Below are 22,106 nucleotides of genomic sequence, written 5' to 3' on the forward strand. Positions count from 1 at the left end.
CACATGTGGCGGTTCTTATCTTGCGCTCCGTGCCTTCGTTCGTCCAGAGTAGTTCTGGGCAAGAAGAGTTTAGTTTAGTTTGTTTATGGATTTCTTCTGGAAGCTGTTGTTTTCGTGCTGTTTTTTTTGGTAGAAAAACTAAATGTGGTTCGGCTTAGCGACTACCTAAGAAGACTTCTGAGCTACAACAGTAACATGAAGAACATTTCTTCTGAGAACTTTAATTCTGCATCTAGAACATGCACGAAAATGGGATCCATCACCAAGACGCGATAAAGTTCACAAAAACAGAAAAAAATGCCTGGAATCGCTCATTTTTTGGCTGGTTGAAAGCCGGTCAAATTTGACCGAAATTTTCGCTATTTTTTTTCAGGATCAGGATTTAGGAATAAACCAGAAAAGAGGGTTACGATTGTCGAGTTTTTTTTCCAATTTCCCGGGAATAGAGTTGAACTTTGATATTTCCCGGGAGTTTTAGCTTTTATGTGGTGCCAATAATTTGAAACAAATGTATTTTTTTTATTTGAATGATTTCAATGAAGTCATTGCAGCGTTTGGTACGGTATGTCCACGTATCCTTCCTCCACTGTACATTCTGTGAAATGTGATCAATTCTCAGAATCCTCTCTTTGGTAAACACAACGCAGTAGGGCTGGCTGGTTATTCAATGAAACATTAATCTAAATTAACTTCCCGAGATTTTTTATTTTGAGGTAAATACTTTTTCTACATTTGAAAAAGCTTTCTGAAACAGCAAATACATAATAATTTCTAGCGTTTTCTGGAACTCAAAACTGTAGTGTATTATTTTTTTTAACGATTCTTCATTCGCAATTAGTGTTTTTTTCAACTTTTAATGAATCTATCTGTTATTATAGTTATTATTTTTTTTAACACATTCTGAATTAGCAAATTAAAAATGGTTTTAATTATGGCATTTTTTTATTCAACGTAAAGCAATTATCTAATCTAATGTTTCTATTTGATTTTCTATTATTTTGCTTCAATATTTATAGAAATCAATTTTTCCGGGATTCTCGACAAAATTTCCCGTTTATCGAGAGGTTCAAAAATTGTTGATTTTCCGGGAATTTCCGCTCGTCACCCTCAGAAAACTTTTCTGCTGGTTTCGGCAGATAATTCGTTTGTCCAGCGGATTTTTTACTGGACCAGCGGTTTTTGCTCTGGATAAGCGTTCCTTTTTTATGTGCAAATTTCATTTAAAAAAATGCAAAATAAAAAGTGATGGAAGCTGTGACAAACGATAACACGATTAATATCTGGAACGTCGGAAGATTTTACAAGTTATATTGATATTTCTCAGAGAGAGAGTGCAGGAAAAGTTTTGACAAGTTTGCAAACAAATTCCCACTTGAAAGAGCTTTTACACTACGACAAACAAACAAACCAACTCGCAAACAAACAAACTTTTTGACAGTTTGGCAGTTTGGCCTGCATACAATTGGCTTTGTTTGACAAACTGTCAAAAGTAGAAAAAGTGCTAGTTTGATTGTTTGTTCGCCATAGTCTAATAGCTCCTTCACTCTACGGTTTTTGTTTACCTACACTTTTTGACTTGACTTGTCCTTGATTAGAGGTGTAAATAACGTAAACGGGGTGACTTTGATAGGATTTCAATTGTTTTTGGAATATGTTCCAACAGGTAAGGATTTTATTTAAGATTATTATTTTTTAAACATGTACTGGGGTAGGCCACTTAAAGTCCATGCACTATTTTGGAAAAAAAAGTTTTTTCAATAGTATTTAGAAAAAAAGTTAGGTTAAAAATTCTTAGTTTGAATTCCGGGGTGACTTTGACAGTCATAGTTTTTCTTGTTAAAATCATATTTAAGATGTTCAAACTTTATTTGTACGTTAAATATACCGTCAATAAAATAGCTGATATAGTTTTTAAGAAAAAAAATCAATGTTTTTATTTAGTTAGGTTAATATTGTTAAAAAGTCGGAATTTTGCCTGAAATTTGTTAAAACTAGTTTTGTTTATAAAACTATCGATTTATATTGCATTTTATACTGAATTTGAAGCACGAATCACAAGTTTTCATATTTTACATGAAATTTGTTGAACTGAAATTGCTTATAAATTTGGAGATTTTTTTTTAATTGTGTATCAAAAACACATATTATTTATTATTTACAAACTTATATAACCTTCTCCTAGTGGAATATTGTCCAAGGAATCTGTTTGCGGTTAAACAGCGGTCGACCCCTCGGTGCGCGGCCGGTCTATCTACGTGAGCGTCTTTGGCGCCGTTGCGTGCTGTTTTGCCGTTGCAGTGGGAGAAGAAGAAGAGCATCAATAAACGTCAGTCGGAAGGAGTGTTCAAGAGAGAACACGCGTGTTTTATTTCTACTCGCGAATCCACCGGAAAGACTCCCTGCGGTGTGGCCTCCCGGTTCGGACGCCGGAACAGGTTCGGCCACATCTAAATACAGTCCGCTACAGAATCCGAAAATGCATTCCGTTTTCCGATTCAAAATCATGTTTATTGAGAAAATAATGACACTTCGAGAAGTTTAAAATGATGACTTTCATCAACATTTTCTTAACTATAGTTTACTAACTTTTTAAACTTTTCAAAATTGTATGAAAAGTTCTTCTTGAGGTACTTTGAACACTTCTCTACCACGGTCAGTATGATTCTAAACCATTCCGTAAGTATTTTAATTGTACTCTTCATTTTGGAACATTTTTATGTTTGAAATTCAAACATTCAAACTTTTAATATTTTCGATATTGTAGAAGAAACTACGAAATTTTGCCTCAATTATGAACGAAAAAAATGTAAACAATAACAAAAACGTTTTGTTTGGCTCACCGTGCATTGTTCCGAAGTTTGGTTGAATTTGGTTGCCGAAGTCCCGAGTTACACTCAAAAATATATACAGTATTCGGGCATTTACTTGTTACAAAACGTCATCAAACTAAATTTCTTTTGGCCAGTTGTCGCACTTGCAGGTTGTGATAAGATAGCACGATCATATCGCAACCACATAGTTTCTTATGGAGCTTAACAATATTGCACGGGGTTTATACGTTTTTTTTTTAATATCTCAAGATTGAAATCGAATTTTAAGGATCTGTGAAGGTCAAAAGGCGAGACATTAAAAACTGCACAAAATGCAAAATCTACATGCGACTCAATTGCACGATCACGACGAAATTACTGCGCCTTTGTAAAATAATTAATGAAGAAAGAATAAATAACATTCAAAGATTCAATTTTGTGTTGAATCAATTATCACAATAATTGAACACTCACACATTGTGATAATACGACGTAAATTTGCATGTCTACAAGAATGATTCACGCATGTTGCGAACTCAAAAAATCCCCTCAAGATTAATCACCTGCTGGCACAATCACAATCTTGGTCAGCGCTTTCGCCAGCTTTGCAGCACTCATCATAGGCATTCCAAGCACGACAACGACGAAAAAATGCGCGAAAACTGGAACGGTCAGTCGATTTGTCCGCGTCGTCTTCGTTTTGTTTCGAGCTGGCTCACTCAGATTGAAACCTCTGCAGCCAAATTTACAGTTAATTCGATTATCGAATCGTGAGTTTTTTTTATTCTTCTTCTCCATCTGTAGCGCTACCGATTTATGTTCCACGATCTTCGAGGTCTGTTTCTAGGTCATTCCCTAAATCCTAACCAGACTCATGTGAACAATATCTAAGTGGGTAAAACATGATTTCCCTGAAATACTGTATCAAAGTGGCTTAAGAAAATTCGTGAAACAACATTTTTTTGACAACAAGTGTTACTTTTTTACGAACGGTTTATTGCTCTCGAATGCCGGTTTAAGAGTTCCTTGTTGACTTGCCGGAATTTAAATTCCTACTGAATTAAGCGTCATCGTGCTTGAATTTTTAAAATCTCACGTTATCCTCAATATTCTGAATGGCCAGCGTGTAAACGAAACGACGAGTACTCGTACTTGAGAAGGAGTGACTTAGGGGCGGTCCACACCTTGACGTCAGCAACGCACGAGTGGAGATTCGTTAGAGGATGATTTTCAATCAGAAAAATACGCAAATCAATGTGTCTAATAGCCCCGAATGTGAAGAAGCAATGTGCCCGAGAACCTGAAATGTAACGTTACTAAACGAAATACCACCACTATCCAGAAGTAAACGGCTAATCTTCCTCACGTAACATCTTTCGGCCGAAACCGGTACGAACCCTGAATCACGTCCCAAACAAAGCAGCTTCGATGTACCAAGGTCCCAAGTTCGAACGCCGCGATGAGTATGACATAATTTACTATTACTTGTGCGCGATGTACTTAGGCGCCATATGTAGTCGATTGTTGTCAGTCACGGATAAGACGGCAGACAATACAAACTAACTTACACAGCAAAAATGAACAGAAAGTATAATATTTTTTTTATACTGAAATTTAAAATAGTTCCGCCCTATTTTTTACAACAAAAACCGTGAAAAAACTGTTTTCCATCGAATTTACTTACTGTGTACGCGATGAGCTAAGCATCCTACTAAGCTGGCGGGTGGCCAGGAACAGGTGCGGACAGGTGCAACAACCCTGCGATGTCGTCCCGTGCGGACTGCAACAGAAAAAAAAAAACAAAACAACGGAAGCTACGGACCGAGCTTCGTCATATAGCAAACATCGGCTCGTCGGCCAAGGTCAAGGATTTCTGGGCCAGCTCAGGCGACGAACCCATCCGTTTTTTTTATTATTTGATTGCTGTGTGGCTTTTTTTTTCCTATTAGAAGAGTTTTTTTTATTAGGTCTTATACTGCCCATGTTCGCATAAATGTCCCATATGCAAAAACAGCAAGCTGAGAAAAACGCATTTGAATTTTGTCCCACACATAAGGCTACATGTTAAGTTTTCACGGAAAAACTGGATTTCCTCCTGATTTCTAGGGCAAAGTACTGGATGTTATAGGCTCTTTTGAAAGATCACACGATTTTGAACCAAACTGCATCAATAACTCAAAAGTGATGAAAATGCATATGGGACATTTATGCGATCATGGGCAGTTTAAACATATGAAAGGCAATAGTTTATTGGTCCTTTTAAAAAAAAACTCAAGAGTTGAACTCTGCTGAGTTAGAAATGTTTTGAATACCGTAAAACAAAGTTACATTGATAACTCTGGATGACTTTTATCGTTTTTTTTTTAATACCCGCTAAATTCACAGCTAACTTTGCGAACCACCTTAGTTCTAAAAATATATATATTTTCGAAAAAATGTATTTCAAAAAAATCATAACATTTTGTCGTTTTAACCGCAAATGAAGGTTATTTGTTAGTCTTTTAAGTCGAAATAGTTTTTGGACCATACAATCTAGCCTAATAACACGGACGTCTTACGTCTAAAAGACACATTCTCCGGGAAAGTATATACCAGTGGGAAAAAATTAAAACTTGATTTAATGGCGAAATAGATGTTGTGATTGGATTCTGTATAGTTTAAGGCTTGTAAAGGCAACTTTTACAAACATTCAAAGATTTAAAACGTTTACTTTTGACGCAAGTGAAGTATAAACTGCAATAAACCGAAATATCGTGTTTTCAGGCACCTCAATCAGCAAAAAAACACCTCAAAACCACCTCCGGAAACCCGAAATATCTCCGGTGGTCAGGAACCATTTTTCCAAAGCTGATCTTAAGCTTAACTTTTTTTTTCAAAATTCGATTCCGGCATTTGATTTAGCAGTAAATTTTACGTTAATAACATGAAAAGTGTAATTTATGTTGATAAACAAAGCAGGACCACAGCCTTTTCTAACAAGTATTGAAGGAACAAAATTCTCCACCGTTGTAAAGTCACGCTACATATTCAATCGTAGAACAGTAACCGAAACGTTAAATCCTTAGCCCAATGCTGATTCTTATGGCAAATTTAACGTGCTTTCAGAATTTGTAAAACTATTGAGGTGTTTTCTTTGAAATTTCCAAGTTACAGCAAAAAAACTGAAAAAAAGAAAAGTCAAACCGTTGTAACGTCACGGCAGAATGTTTCAAAAATACTTGTATCTGATTTTACGGAAAATATCGCAAAATACAAATACTTCAAAAAGTTACAGCTTTTTCAAATACATTTTGTTTTCTTAAGTTTAACGTATTTTCCAAAAACATGAAAAAAAATTGTACCAGCCTAAGGTGAAAAAGTATACAAAATTTCGCTTCGATTGATACCGTAAAACGGGGTGACTTTGATAGCCGGGGTGACTTTGATAGGTTTGAGATTTTTCCGCAAAATGAAGAGTACAAATTAAATACGTACGGAATGGTTTGGAACCATACTGACCATGGTAGAGAAGTACTCAAAGTACCTCAAGAAGAACTTTTCATAACATTTTGAAAGGTTTAAAAAGTTAGTTAACTATTATTAAGAAAATGTTGATGAAAGGCATTATTTCAAACTTCTCAAAGTGTCATGATTTTTTCAATGAACATGATTTTGAATCACAAAACGAAATACATTTTCGGATTCTTTGGACAATTTTCCACTAGGAGAAGGTAAACTAATTTTGTAAATATTAAATAATATGTGTTTTTGAAACATAATTCAAAAAAATCTCCAAACTTATAGGCAGTTTTAGTTGAACAAATTTCATATAAAATGTGAAAACTTGCGATTCGTGCTTCGAATTCAGTTTAAAATGTAATATAAATCGATAATTTTATGAACAATACTAGATTTAACGAATTTCAGGCAAAATTCCGACTTTTTAACAACTTTACCTAAAATTTATATGTATTTTGTTAAAAAGCCTTCAAACTTAGTTAACTTAATATAAACACTGATATTTTTTCCTTGAAAACTATATCATCAGCCTTAGTGATGGTTCATTTAACGTAAAAATGAAGTTTTAACACCTATAATCTGATTTTAACAAGAAAAACTATGACTATCAAAGTCACCCCGGAATTTAAAATGAGAATTTTTAACGTAACTATTTTTCTGAGCATTATAGAAAAATTACTTTTTCCAGAAATAGTGCATGAACTTTGTGTGGCCTACCCCAGTACATGTTTTAAAAATAATAATCTTGAGAAAATCCTTTCCAGTTGGGAAATATTCCAAAAATAAATTGAAATCCTATCAAAGTCACCCCGGTTTACGGTACCTTAGTGTCGATTAATGTTTTACAAAAATTGCCTTAAGGTTTTTAGTGTAACTAGTTCAAGGAAAATTTCCTTCGCTTTTTTTTCTTATGTCGTTGCTTATTAAATCTCATTATTCTTTAACTTGGTAGAACATTGCTTTTCGAAACAGTTTTAAGTCAATTTTATACGCTTGGTCTAAATTACCTTAATGTTTACTGTTTAGGAAAACCCGTGCAATAGCTTTGCTGCCCTTTAGTTCAGAGTTGCATAATTGCATGTCTGCCCTGCTCATATCAACACATTTTTTTAGTACAACATCTCTTCACAAACTGCTTCAAATAAGCACCGAACGGAATCGCGCTGAGCTGCCGAAATAACCAACCAACCAACCCTTCGTGTATAATCTGCAACCGAAAAGTGTGTCATCAAGCGGCACTCGCGTTTCCAGTTTGGCTCGACGAAGCACGTGCCACAAAGCCCCAAAACATGCTCATCTGAACGGGATGTTCTATCCACCCTGCAGGGTGACGACTCTATGATGCTATTCGAACGAAGTGGCGGCAAAACAACAACGACGGCATTAAGCCAACCGTTGAGCGTAGCAAATTGCAAACAATCAATCATTTGAGCGCCGCCGTCGACGTCTTGGACGAACTTGGCCCGATTGGGACGATCTTGCAGCATAAATGTCCACCTTTGGGGCATCAAGTGCTAATCATGACCGCCAGATTTTGGCTCGATTGTTTGCTCAATTAAGTGACGGTGAAATGATGCAACTACCACACCAAATCAACCGCATCTCGTACCTTCGTCATAGACGACGACTCTGCCACAATTGGCCGCCACTAACCTTGGCCGGTTGAAATGGATATTATGCGATGGCCGAGGGGATGTGGGGGTGGTTACGGACGGACGGACGGAGTCTCGTGAATGAATTGTGCTTTATACTATCACCCAGTGGAAGTGGGACTGCAACAGCTCATTCATGAATGCCAGTATGGAAAGCGATAAGAGAGGCGAAATCACTTTATCAATCCAGGGCGAGTTGGACCAAAAATACTCTACACAATATTTGGGTTTTCGGAGAAGGTCGAAGAGCGAACACATTTGTTTTGATAAAGCTTCAATGTTTCTGTGATAAATCCCGGGTTAGTTTGCAATAGATCCTAAGTGCAATTAGGGGATTAACCCTCTACAACCCAACCCCGCCTCTAGGCAGGCTCCGAACTAAAAACGTGATTTAATCCACCTAAGGTGGTTAGTGCCTTCCTCGCATATATATTCTTTTGATAGGGAAGATCTTCAATGTTTTGGACGCGTTGGAAAGGTCTTTTAAATACCTTGTATAGCATTCTTACAAAAACCACCCTTTTACAATCAAAATTGTTTTTTTTTTGCATAACTTTTGAAGTACTTACTTCCGGGACCCGCGGTGTAGGGGTAAGCGTGATTGCCTCTCACTCAGTCGGCCTGGGTTCGATCCCAGACGGTCCCGGTGGCATTTTTCGAGACGAGATTTGTCTGATCACGCCTTCCGTTGGACGGGGAAGAAAATGTTGGCCCCGGTCTAACCTAAAGGTTGTGCCGTTAGCTCAGTTCAGGTGTTGGAGTCGTCTCCCTGGGGCCTGTCTCGGAGGAGTTGCTGGTAGGCAGTTGGACTCACAATCCAGAGGTCGTCAGTTCGAATTCCGGGGTGGATGGAAACAAAGGTGTAAAAAGAGGTTTGCAATTGCCTCAACAATCAAGTCTTCGGATACCTAGTTTCGAGAAGGAATCTCGTAATTAGAGCGTCCAATTTCTCGTCCCGGGAAAAAAATTCCCGGGATTTCCCGAAAAAAAATATTTTCCGTTTCCCGGGAAATTTGCAAATTTCCCGGGAATTCCCGTAGTTCAAGCGGAAGTATACATTTTCTTAAATTTTTGGAACTATTTTTTGAAATTGCTCTAAGAAATAATAAATGAACAAACTCATCATGATTTTGTTCAATTAAATGTATTGATTGGTTAATATATAATTAATCAGATCAACAGAAATTATGATATCAGAATTATTTTTGATAATATTAATTTTTGAAGCAACTTGGAATCGATTTTGCTTAATGAGTATTAAATTATTATAATTAGGTAAGCTTTTAACAGATTGATGTTATTTCATCAAAACAATATTAACTCCTTAGCTGAAAATTAACATTGAGATTTTTTTACGTTTTGGTTTACCATGATCAATTGAGATGAATAAATTAAAACTTTCCCGGGAATTCCCGGGATTTCCCGGGAAATTGGCTGAAAATTTCCCGTTTCCCGGGAAATTTGTAACCCCAGGAAATTGGACGCTCTACTCGTAATCGAGAACGCCAAGGTGAATAATTTGATTTTTTTTAAGTAGGGGAAATTCTCGTATGTTTGGTAGGTTAAGCACCCATTCCTAACTCCATCCAATTTGCTGATATTCACTATTTAAACAACTAATTATGCAAAACTATTGATAGAAACTTGCTTGCTCACTTCTTATTGAGCTATTTATCACTCGATTTCAGTTAAAAACGCTGTTAATGAGCTGTAATTGAATGTCAAAGTGCTGATATGGCAACATTAGAGACACGCTGGAATTAGATGCTGTTCCCCTACTTTACTTAACTTCATAATTTCCAATAAACTTCATAATTTCCAATAGGGACTTATGGGATCCCAAGACGAATCGAATGAGGCCAGAACGGTCCAAATCGGTTCAGCCAGTGCTGAAATCAGTGTTGGAATTCGAGCGAGAAGATGGAAAGCATTTCTCGCTCGCGAGCGAGGGAGAGAACTTGTAGTATTTTTCTCTTCTCGCTCGCGCTCGCATTTTCGTTCGCGTTCTCGCTCTCGCCGCGAGCGCCTCGTGCTAGCCGTTCGTCCCAAGCTAGCAATTTGTTTATCATGCTTATGAATGCGAACCAGACGATGATATAGAGGTGTTACTTCAATCGCTGTGTTGTTTTTTGTTCGTTTCTAACACGTTCAACTTCTTGCGAACGGCTAATTCTGACTCGCGAGAAAGCCCGTTCGAGAGTGGAAGAGAGCACGGGCAATCGGTGAGTTTCTCTCGGCAGCTCAAGACTCGCGTCGAGAACTCGAGAGAGAGGATTTTTTCTCGCGAGAGCGCGAGAATACCAACACTATGAAATAATCGAGTGCATAGTTTTCGGTGCACAAAACGACACACACACACACTCGCTCAGAATCTGATTCTGAGTCGATAAGTATACGTGAGTCAAACCAAATTTCGCATCGTTTGATATCTATATTGCAAATTATGAAAATTTGAGTGCCTTTAAAAAAAAATCGGTATTTTGTAAAAATTTCAGCATTTAAAAAAAATGAATTTTTTAGGTACTTTTTTCTCGACCCTCTCCGATTTCAATGAAACTTTGTAGACATGTTATCCTACGCTTATATAAGCCATTTTTGTGTATTAGAGTCAGTTTCACTTGATAATAACATTTGAGAAGGGCGTAAATGTTTTAAATATTTTTTATTTCGTAATTTAAATATTGCTGTATCTCGAAGCCATTGCATCGGATCAAAAAGTGGTCAAAAACAAACTTGTAGGAAATTTGACGGACTTTCCGAAAAAAATACACTGGAAGAAAAATACACGCCACTTTTATGAGATTTTTTGATTTTTATGTTAAAAGTCAAATTTGAAGGAGAGCCCACGATTTTTTTTTTTCGTTCAAAATTTTTGTGGTAATAGCCTAAGATGTTACAAAAAGACTCATGAAAAATGTAGGATGGAGCAACTCTTTTCAAAAAACAAAAATCATTTAATAAAACAAATTTTCAAAAGTGCTCTAAATGTATTTTTTTAAAAAACCGAACGCGAGACTCGATTTTCCAGACAATTTTACATAAAAGTCTCCATATTGACCATTGTCTCAAGTCCAATCCTTGTAAAGCTACAGCGGTTTGAAAAAAATGTTCAAAAATAGTTTTTTTTTGGTTTTTGGCTATGGAGTACCGGATTTGAGTGGTAGAAATGACAGTTCTCCCATAAGGAAAACAATGTAGAAAAAAGCTAAAACTGCTCGGATGGTGTTCCGTTTCTATATGACAGACTTGATTTTTAAGTCTCGAAAATATTTTTTTCCGGAAAGCTCGTCTAATATCCCAAAAGTTTGTCCTTGACCACTTTGAGTCAAGGAAAAATACAGTTTTTACTTGCTAAAATTAGTGCAATTAGTGGTAGTTTAATGTGATTAACATTTTTAAAGCAAAAATTTACATAACACGCTATTCTACGTTCTTCCCCCTATTCTAGCCCGGCCTGGACGAGGTGGTGAAGCAGTGCCGGAACAAGAATCTCTTCTTCTCGACCGACATCGAGACGGCGATCCGGGAGGCGGAGCTGATCTTCATCTCGGTCAACACGCCCACCAAAACGTACGGCAATGGGCGGGGCCGGGCCGCCGACCTCAAGTACGTCGAGGGGTGCGCCCGCATGATCGCCGACATGTCGCAAAACAGCAAGATCGTGGTCGAGAAGAGTACGGTGCCGGTACGGGCGGCCGAAAGTATTATGCACATCCTGAAGGCGAACCACAAGCCAGGTTTGGAACGGGTTTCTGGTCTGGGGGAGGATTCTTTGTGGGGTTTAACGAGTTTTTGTTCTTTCTACCAGGTGTTCGGTACGACATCTTGTCAAATCCGGAATTTCTCGCGGAAGGAACTGCCATCGAAGATCTATTCCAGCCGGATCGGGTGCTGATCGGAGGTGAGGAAACACCCGAGGGCAAGGCGGCGATCGAGAAGCTGTGCTGGGTGTACGAGCACTGGATTCCGAAGAAGAACATCCTGATGACCAACACGTGGAGCTCGGAACTGTCCAAGCTGGCGGCGAACGCGTTCCTTGCGCAGCGCATTTCTTCCATCAACTCGCTGTCCGCGGTTTGCGAAGCCACGGGTGCGGACGTATCCGAGGTGGCCCGTGCCGTCGGTCTCGACTCCCGGATCGGTCCCAAGTTCCTGCAGGCATCGGTCGGCTTCGGCGGAAGTTGCTTCCAGAAGGACATCCTCAACCTGGTGTACATTTGCGAGGGCCTCAACCTGCCGGAGGTGGCCGCCTACTGGCAGCAGGTCATCGACATGAACGAGTACCAGAAGACGCGCTTCTCGCAGAAAATCATCGAATGCCTCTTCAACACGGTCACCGACAAGCGGATATCGATCCTCGGGTTCGCGTTCAAAAAGAACACCGGCGACACGCGCGAAACGCCGGCCATCACCGTGTGCAAAACCCTGCTCGACGAAGGCGCCCAGCTCAACATTTACGACCCCAAGGTGGAACCGGAACAGATCATGGGCGACCTGACGCACCCGAAGATTGCCGAGAGTCCCGAGCACGTCAAGAAGGCCGTGCAGATCTTCTCCGATCCGTACGACGCCGTCCGGGGAACGCACGCCATCGTCATCTGCACCGAGTGGGACGAATTCACTGTGAGTATGGATGGACCTAGGGATGGACCGACCCGTCCATGGCTTGCTGGGTTTGCCATGGCAGAGGGAGCGAGTGTGTTTAATTTGGGAGGATCTGGTGCTGGGAGGGGGATTTTTTTGGTGTGGCGGTATAATTTAACTCATAAATCCTCTCTTCATTCTTTTTTTTAAGCTCTTTTCCAGGGTAGTTTCAACTCGTAAATTCTGTAAAAGGTCATATAATTTAAAACTTTTGGAGCAAATAAGGTCATAAAGTTCTATGTTTATTTTTATGTACAACGGTAAAAAACACGATCAAAAACCATTTCTGATCACTTTTTTTCATTTTAATGCAAAAAATTGACGAAACAACATTTTATGCTGGCTCAGCTATGTTCTCCTTGGAAAGAGCTGTCAAGTAGGACGGCGGAACCTTTTTTTAATTTATTTAAAAATCCATTTTAAATCCTTTGTGGTCGTACAAAGGGTCATAGTACTCAGAAAAAATAAGCTTTATTTTTAGGACCTAATTATGCATTTTCATTTGGTTTGGGACAAAACCAGAATGCCGAATGGCGAAATGCCAAATGGTTTCAATGTCTCCATAATGAAACATTCAGGGTAAAAAACAGTTTTTTTTTACCATTTTTTTTAGTTTGAGATTTAAATCTGTTCACTACTTTAGCTATATGTTATGAAATTTTTACGAGTTTTTTTCTGGTTAGTACAGCTAGTTTTTTTTAGTATTTCAACAACTTTTTATAATTATTTTAAAATGTTTGATTGCTGTTTGACATCATTTGGCTGGATTGCTTAGCTTTTCGGCTATCCTGGGTATGTTTTTAGTTATTTTAGTTATTCTAGCTAGTTTTTCAACTGTTTCAACAAGCTTCTTACAATAAAAAAAAACATTAAAGTCTACAAAGCTGATTTTATTCCCTAATGCTGATTTAGCTTCACGGAAAAAAAAGATTTATCAAAATTAGATAACAGTCCAATTTGTTTAATCTACATTTTTTTTATTAGAATTCCTAAAAATCGGGGAAGCGTCAAGTGGAAGAAAATCAATTAAAGAAAACCACTAGCAGAAAAGGTCAAACAGAATAGGTTGGCAGAAAAGGTCAATCAGCAGAAAATGAATAGGCAGAGCAAGTCAAACAGCCGAAAATCAAAAGGCAGAAAAATTAAATGACAGAAAAACTGAACGACAGAGTAATCAAATAGCCATTTTTTTTTAGAAGAAAATCAATTGGCAGAATGTTAATCAGTAGAAAATTAAATTGCAGAAAATCCATTGGCAAAAAGATCATCAGCAGAAAAAATTATCGGCAGAATAATTAAATGGCAGACCAATTAACTGAAAGAATAATCCAACTGCAGAATAATAAGTTTGCAGAATTTTAAACGACATGAAAGGTCAATCAGCAGAAAATTAATAGGCAGAACAAGTCAAACAGCCAAAAAATCAAACGGCAGAAAAATCAAATGACAAAAACCTAAAGGGTAGAATAATTAAATAGCGCAATCTGTTAGAAGAAAATCAATTGGCAGAATGTTAATCAGCACAACATTAAATGGCAGAAAATCCATTGGCAAAAAGTTCATCAGCAGAAAAAAAATATCGGCAGAATAATTAAATGGCAGACCAATTAACTGAAAGAATAATCCAACTGCAGAATAATAAGTTTGCAGAATTTTAAACGACAGGAAAGGTCGATCAGCAGAAAATTAATAGGCAGAACAAATCAAACAAATTTTAAAAAAATAATTAAATAGCAAAATTTATTAGCAGATAATCAAATGGCAGAGTTTTTATTAGCAGATAATTAAATTGCCGAAACGTTTTTGGTAAAAAGTTAATCAGCAGAAAAATTAACCGGCAGAATAATGGAATGGGAGACTGTCATAATAATCAAATGGCAGAATTTTAATCAGTAGAAAATTTATTTTACGGAAATCGCTTGGCAAAAAGTTGATCAGCAGAAAAATTAACCGCCAGATTAATAAAACGCCAGAATAAGAAAATGGTTGACGAATTAACCGACTGAATAATCCAACTGCAGAATAATTTAATGCTGGACTAATTACATGGCAGAAGAGTCAAATGGCATAACATTATTTACTCATGACCGCCCATGGGCAGATTTGTTTGTTCACAATAAAGCAGATGAAAAACAGGGCTGTGGATTGGGCAATGCAATGATTCAAAATTCAAATCTACTTTCGGCTTAGAACTTAGCCCAGAATGTTACTCAATAATAGAGCTGATTGAAAAATGATGAAAAACAAAAACAAATGCTTTTATTGTTAACTTGCTTCTATCCATCAAACTCTTGATCATTTTGGTTTGTTATTCTATTTTTAATGCTTTTCTGCTTTTTTGTAGTCGGTTGAGGATTTTTTATTTTTTTTTTTATTAGAATGTTTTAGAATTTATGATTTTTTTGAGCTTTTATTTTTTTAAGCTCTTTTTAATATACTGCGTATTTTTTCAGTATTGTTTTTTTTTGCTTATCATGCGCATTAGGGTGCCCAGAAAAAAACAATACGACGATATTTCTTTTGTGAATAGTTGAATGGAACATCACTTGTCTAAAAAATGGATCTGACTTGCCCATAAATAGGGCTAGTGATTTTTCGCGATTTCGCGAAAGCCGCGTAATCCGTGAAATTTGGCCTTGACTGTGAAATTTTGTGAATACCGTTAACACATCCGTGGAACTTGAGGTTGAAAAACGAGGATATGTTCGGTGCTGCCTCTAGCGGTGGAGAGCTCCAACTTTTCGACAAGTTTTTATGGCAGTTTTGCATGGATGGGTCGTCCATAGTGCGTGTAATTAGAATATTTTAAATTTCATAAATTTATAAAAAGTGGAAAATTATTTTTAATTATGATAGCATTTATTTCCATCGAGAACATAATGTTGACTTAGCAGTACTTCGGCGTGCAATTAAACTTCAACAGCATTTTCAGCAGAACTCTTTTTACAAAACTTGCCTCATTTGAAAACAATGTTTCCAGCCAGCCTAATAATTTCATAGCCGATTACGATGATTAATTTCAATGTGCACAATGCCTTGGACAATTTGTCACACACATACACATCCCTTGATGTTGTCGTTGTTCTGTAGATTCTAATAATTATTGTCAGTAGACGTAGCTAGTGAGTAATCCTTATTTTAATTTAATCTAGTCCCATTTGTTGATCACAATTTTATTCAAATTCTATTTTCTTTTTCATCTGTGCCCAATCTCTTAAGAACGTTTATAGTAGCGCAAAATAGCATTTGTTGTTTTTTTATAATATTGTTCGAGATGTTTTTCTTAATATTATGGTACATGCATATGGCACATTCTCTAGCGACAAAAACGACCCGTTTTGGCTCAAGACCTATCAGCCTATCATTTTAATTATTTGTTCGTTGTTTTATTGGTTCAATCTTCAATCGCAGCTATAATAACAATTATAAATGATTAAAATAACTAAAACATGCCTTATTAATTTGTATCCGTTGCAACGTCACGGAGTGATCGATGTGGAAAATGAAAAGTTCGACTTAAAATAAGTCACTACTTGTAGAAATTTTAATTGTCAATCCGAATCTGTAATAATATTTATATTTGGAACAGGTTTTAATATCATACGAGACATATTTCGCAAAAGTGGAAAAGTTTTGTGAAGTTGCAACGCCGGAATGTGTCATATGTATTTGTATCACTCACAACCAAACATCAAATTTCTAGCAAGTTTTCTTATATTCCAAATTTTATCCTTTTTCGATATTTTTTTTTAAATAATGATTAGAAGCAAGGATAAATCATAGTTGATAATTTTATTAAATCGTAAAAAGGCACCGACTACATGAAATATGCATTGACCCTTCGACCAATCAAAACTGGTATACTGAAAAGTTGCCTCAAGTAAACAACATCGCAGCACTCCATGATTTACGTTTTGTGTCTCGTGCGACTCTCGTGTGGCTTTTTGTTTTTGCGATTATTTTACCTTTCCTGCTCCAAAATGCTGGAAAAACATTTAAAACTGCATTTTCAGATATCATGGCTCATCATTTTATTCCATTGCAAACAGGTATTTAGGTAGTACCGGTAGTACATGGCTTGAATTCTTTGACATCGAACAAAAGATGGGAAGAGGAAGAGATTCGCAGCTCTTAAATCTGTTCCTCTCAATTTTCAAATCAACGACGTCATTAACCCATCGTCCATCAGGGAATCACGAGGGAGAGCTTTAATTGTTGAGGAAGAGCATAAAAATTGAATCATTAGCAAAGAAATCGCGTCACCAAAGCAACATAAACTCCTTTATTTAATGAATGAATGCTTGAAGCTTCTGTCAACATACAAGTGGTATACATATTTTGTTCTGTCAATTTGCAAGAGGTATAATAGATTCAAATTTTACAGTTGTTTATGCTGAGTAGGCTGTGACAAGCGTGGACAAATGTCCACTATACCAGTGACAGAACTCAAGAATCGTCCCACTTTTTGAGCTATCAGGTTGTATGGAGTTCCACCTATGTGCCGTTAAATACCACGAAATTCTTATTTATTAAGTAACCAATTGTCTCTAAGTGTATTTGAACATCGAGTTTTTTTTATTCAAGCAATCCACAAGAATTTTAACAGGCATTTTGAAACTCATTTTTGAAAATATTGTTTATTACAATGTTTTACGAAAAATTCCAGCGCAATAAGCTTTGGTTGTAACATGCCTTGGATAATACAATATGACAAAATGTGAACGGACGATTTTCAAAACTGCAAAGAAAAAACTGCAGAGTTTTGCTTTTTTTTTGAATCGCTGTAAAATTTTGTACAAAAATATGTTTTTAGAAATTGTTTTAAGCACATTGCATCATTTTCTAATTTCTGGACTTATCAATAACAAATCGTCACTTGTGTGCTATCTTGTGACACGTCAAATCTTTTTACAGCAGACGCGTCACAATATAGCACACAATCGACAAAATGGTAAACATAAATTTTGGCTAAATACTCAAATTTCACTATTCCTGAAAGCTATTTGCAAACAAAATGTAATATTTCTTATTCTACTAATTCTATTGTTTGGTGGATTTATCGAATAGTTCTGACTTTTTTTTTTATTTATATTGAAGGATGAACTTCGTTTTAAAGATATTTTAACAAATTAAATTTAAAAAATATCAGTAAAATTGGGATGGTTGAATCGAAAATTCCTATAGTAAAAAGTTTGCAAAATTTCACGAAATTGAGCTCACAATTTTTTACTGTCTTAAATACTTTGTGTCAGGGGATAATATTTGTATCTTAAACAACTGCTTACTTGTTCAATAACTTTCCTTTACACAACTACTCTAAACAGATTGATTGATTGATTGTTTGTTTATTTGATCAATTTTCCTTGGACAGGAAAAGCCACTAGAATGCTGGCATAAAAACCTGCTTCTTTTCGGTAAAAAAATACAATAAATAAATACAAAAAAAAAAGATTTTTGAGTACCGCTAAATTGCCGTGAAATTCCAATGTTTTGAAATTGGCATGCCGCGTAATTTAAATTTTTTCGCCGTGAAAAATCACTAGCCCTACCCATAAACTTCAATGGTTTAATAATCCAACTTTGTCATTTTTTGGCCCAAACGCCTGAAATGAATGTCTTTATTTTACTTAATCTAATGTAATCTAACACAAAAGCAGCCAGTCCGATGAAAGCATGCTGGAAAGTCTCGTGTCTTTATTTTACTTAAAAATTTAATCTAAAAAATGTTTTATTGGTAAAAAAATACTACATTAAAAAGGATCTTATCCAAAAAAAATAAACAAAGATCGGCGCAAATTCTTAAAACGAGTTTGTCCTCCAGGGAAATGCTTACAATCGCCAAGCTCAAAAATTTCTCCCACTCCCAGTTCCCATCCCGTTTTTAATCCCGCCCTCTTCTTCTTTATTGCTTCTCACGCACAGAAATACATTCCCTTTCAGAGTCTCAACTACGAGCGCATCTACCAGTCGATGATGAAGCCGGCGTACATCTTCGACGGGCGCAAAATCCTCCAGCACGAGCGCCTCCAGCAGATTGGCTTCCACGTGCAAACCATCGGCAAAAAGCTGAACCGCAACATCCTGACGCGGTCCTGGGGCAGCATTCCGCAGCTGTAGAAACGGGCTTACCGGAACAGGTAGAAGGTAAGAAGGAAAAGTTCATCTCAGCCTCACTTTGTCTCACACGCACAGCATCAGCATCAGCAAACAAAAAGTATATATTTATTGTTTCAAGCAAACCCAGACAGAACAAGCTATTTAAGAAGCGGAACAAAGTATTAGATATACAAGAACCGGAAACGATCAAATAATGCACGGGTCGGTCAGGTCGGTTTTGTAGACCAATTCTTACCAAGCTAGGCCCTTGCTGTTTTTCGAGTGAATTTTGCCAGCAGATTAAGTTAAGTAGAAAAGATGTATCCAGCGAACTTTACACACAGCTTTGCGTGCTAGATTTCTCCTTAAACACTTCCACTTTCATCTTTATACGCAAACAACTTTAGGACGAGTGCCGCAATACAATTTACGCACTTTAAATTTATCCTTAATTCTATATTTAACTATTTGCGTACACACATTTACACTACACAGAACTCATAAATGTCAACATCCTTTACGCAGATCAAATGTACGTATTATTGCACATTTACTAGTGTTTAAAAGTATTCAGTTTAAGATCCGTAATAAAACTTTGAAATTAAGAACGCCGAAGACTTTTCGTCCGCTAAAACTGCCGAAATCTCCCGTAAAACATGTTCAAAGTTTGAGTTACAAAAGTTACTGAGGGATTCGCGGGACAAGACAGAGAGTAAAAGAGAAACTCTCTCGCCTACAGTTTGCTCTGATTTGAACCGTTTCGTGGGCTCCAGTTTATTCTTGCTCCGTATCCAATGGAAGTAAAGCAGAGGAAACGGAGGCAAGATTATATTGAGTGAAAATAAAAACTTATTTGCAACTTTTTTTCTCAAGATCGCGTGTCGTCAAGTAAATATCAAATATATTTTTATTGTGTGCTCTACAATATGTAGAACATTGTTTCACTGTTAAATCTTGTATCTGCAAATTAGAAATCACAAAATTGTAGAATGAAAAACTTAGTTAAAAAGCATATTTGGGTTGTTGAAGTTCCGAGAAGTATTTTAAATTTCCTTTCAAATGACGTGTCAAAATTTTAAAATCAAACTTAACTATGTAAAAGGTACATAAATATAATTAACCTTATTTCGTTGTTTAGACCAAATCATAAAATTTTGAAGATCATATAATTTCGCAAAAGTTCCAAATTTCAACATTGGAAATCGGATCAATAGTTAGATATCCTCAGGCTATTTACTGCCGCTAAAATCAAGTCCGTCCCATATGTAATTTCGTCAATTTTGGGTTAATGATGCAGATTGGTTCCAAATCATGTGAACTATCAGAAAAACCAATAAAATATAGTATTTTATTCCAGAAAACCACAGCAATTTTTTTTTTATGAAATTCTAACACGTAGCCTTTTGGGCGGGACAAATTTGCCTTGCGTTTTTCTCGGCTTGCTGTTTCTACATATGGGACAGGCTAGATTAGAGCGGCAGTTTAGGTTACACTTAGAGAAATTCATTTCCATCGATTCGTTCTAGATTAAAAACTATAAGAAATTTTCTCAGCTTTCGAAAACATTTTTTTCAGAGGTGCTTTTCTTTCAAGAATTATTTTGTATACTTAAAATCCATAAAAATCGAAAAGTTATACCTAAAAGTACATAGCTTTAACTTGTCAACAAAAAGTACTTTTCGATTGCAAATTCGATTGTGCCTGAAACAATTTTTTGTCCGGATTTGTATGTTATTTTCCAAAAATCATTATTTTTCTAAATTGCATATCTTCTAAACCAGATGCACCATCACGCACTATGGCTCAAAAGATATCTTTTTTAGTCCCCTAAAACATATTTGAACATCTTTAAAATAAAAAAAATACTTATTTTGGGAATTCAATTTTTAATCATGAAATATAAAATAAAAAAAAAATGAGAAACTTTGCCCAAGACACCAATTTTAAAATACAAAATTGACATTGATAGAATTTCAATTTATTTTTGAAATATTTTCCAACTGGTAAGGTTTGTCTTAAGATTACTATTTTTTAAACATGTAATAGGGTAGGCCACACAAGGTGCATGCACTATTTTTGATAAAAAAGTTTTTTCAATAGTGTTTAAAAAAATAGTTGCAGTGAAAATTCTTACTTTGAATTCCGGGGTTACCTACTTTGATAGACATAGTTATTCTTGTAAAAACCAGATTGAATGTGTTCAAATTTTATGTTTAGGCGTCATCCATAAAGTATGTCACACTCTAGGGGGGGAGGGGGGTCTGAGCAAGTGTGACATTGCGTGTTATAAGTATAGGAAAAGCGTGACAAAGGGGGGGGGGGGGGGGAGAGAGGGGTAAATTTTGGCTGATTTTAGCGTGACGTACTGGACGTACTTTATGGATGAAGCCACGTCAAATGTACCATCATTAAGGTGTCTGATACAGCTTTTAAGAAAAAAAATAATATTTATACCCCCTAGTTAACTAAGTTTATAAACTTTTTAACAAAATACATATAATTTTTAGGTAAAATTGTTAAAAAGTCAAAATTTTGCCTAAAATTCGTTAAAACTAGTTTTGTTTATAAAATTATCGAATCATATTACACTCTTAACTTAAATTGGGAGATTTTTTTAAATTATGTTTCAAAAACAAATTGTCCAAAGAATCCGAAAATGCATTCCAATTTCCGATTCAAAATCATGTTCGTTAAGAAAATCATGACACTTTCAGAATATTAAAATAATGCAATTTATCAACATTTTCTTAATTATGGTTAACTCACTTTTTAAACTTTTCAAAATTTTATGAAAACTTCTTCTAAGAGTACTTTTTGAACACTTCCCTGACACGGTCAGAATGATTCCTATTCCGTACTTATTTAATTTGAACTCTTCATTTTGCGGAAAAATCTCAAACCTATCAAAGTCCCCCGGCTGTCAAAGTCATCCCGTTAACTAGGATGTAACAAAAATTACTTTTTGGCGGGCATTCAGCGGCTGGTTCTGGAGGGCTTAAAGAGCTCCCAAATATGAGCTCGATTGGACTTAACTAGAGGTGGGCAGAAAAAGAGCGAGCCGCTCAAAGAGCCGGTTCATTAAAAAGAGCGAACGAACCATGGCTCTCAAAAAAAGAACCGCGGTTCTTTTTCAAACTACGGTCTTCTGAAAGATGGAATGATTTTTAAACTTGTTATAAATAATTATTGAATTTCGAACAAATTGTATCAAACAATTTGTTTTTGGCATTGAAAAGGCAATTTTAAATTGAAAAATAATTGCTTATAAACATTAATCCCTAAAAAGCATTGCTGCCAAACACCACTTAAAAGTTTAAAACTCATTTACAGTTTCCTACTTTTCTTTGAAATTCCAAAAGTAAATGATTTTCTAAACAAAATGAAAAAAGCTTTTCTTTATATAACT

The 22,106-nt window shown here is 36.2% G+C and overlaps 1 protein-coding gene across 2 annotated transcripts in view; it reads left to right on the forward strand.

The window, feature by feature from the left end:
- Positions 1-19,308, forward strand: part of LOC120424483 (UDP-glucose 6-dehydrogenase) — a 41,694-nt gene extending 22,386 nt beyond the window's left edge. For both annotated transcript variants that reach the window (XM_039588625.2, XM_039588626.2), the window contains 3 exons: positions 11,409-11,697; positions 11,769-12,583; positions 18,545-19,308. In XM_039588625.2, the coding sequence (XP_039444559.1) occupies positions 11,409-11,697; positions 11,769-12,583; positions 18,545-18,721 (1,281 nt within the window). In that variant the 3' untranslated portion in view covers positions 18,722-19,308. The remainder of the gene's footprint in view (positions 1-11,408; positions 11,698-11,768; positions 12,584-18,544) is intronic.
- Positions 19,309-22,106: the final 2,798 nt, after the last annotated feature.

The sequence above is a fragment of the Culex pipiens genome, chromosome 3, assembly GCF_016801865.2.
Source record: "Culex pipiens pallens isolate TS chromosome 3, TS_CPP_V2, whole genome shotgun sequence".
NCBI lineage: Eukaryota > Metazoa > Arthropoda > Insecta > Diptera > Culicidae > Culex > Culex pipiens.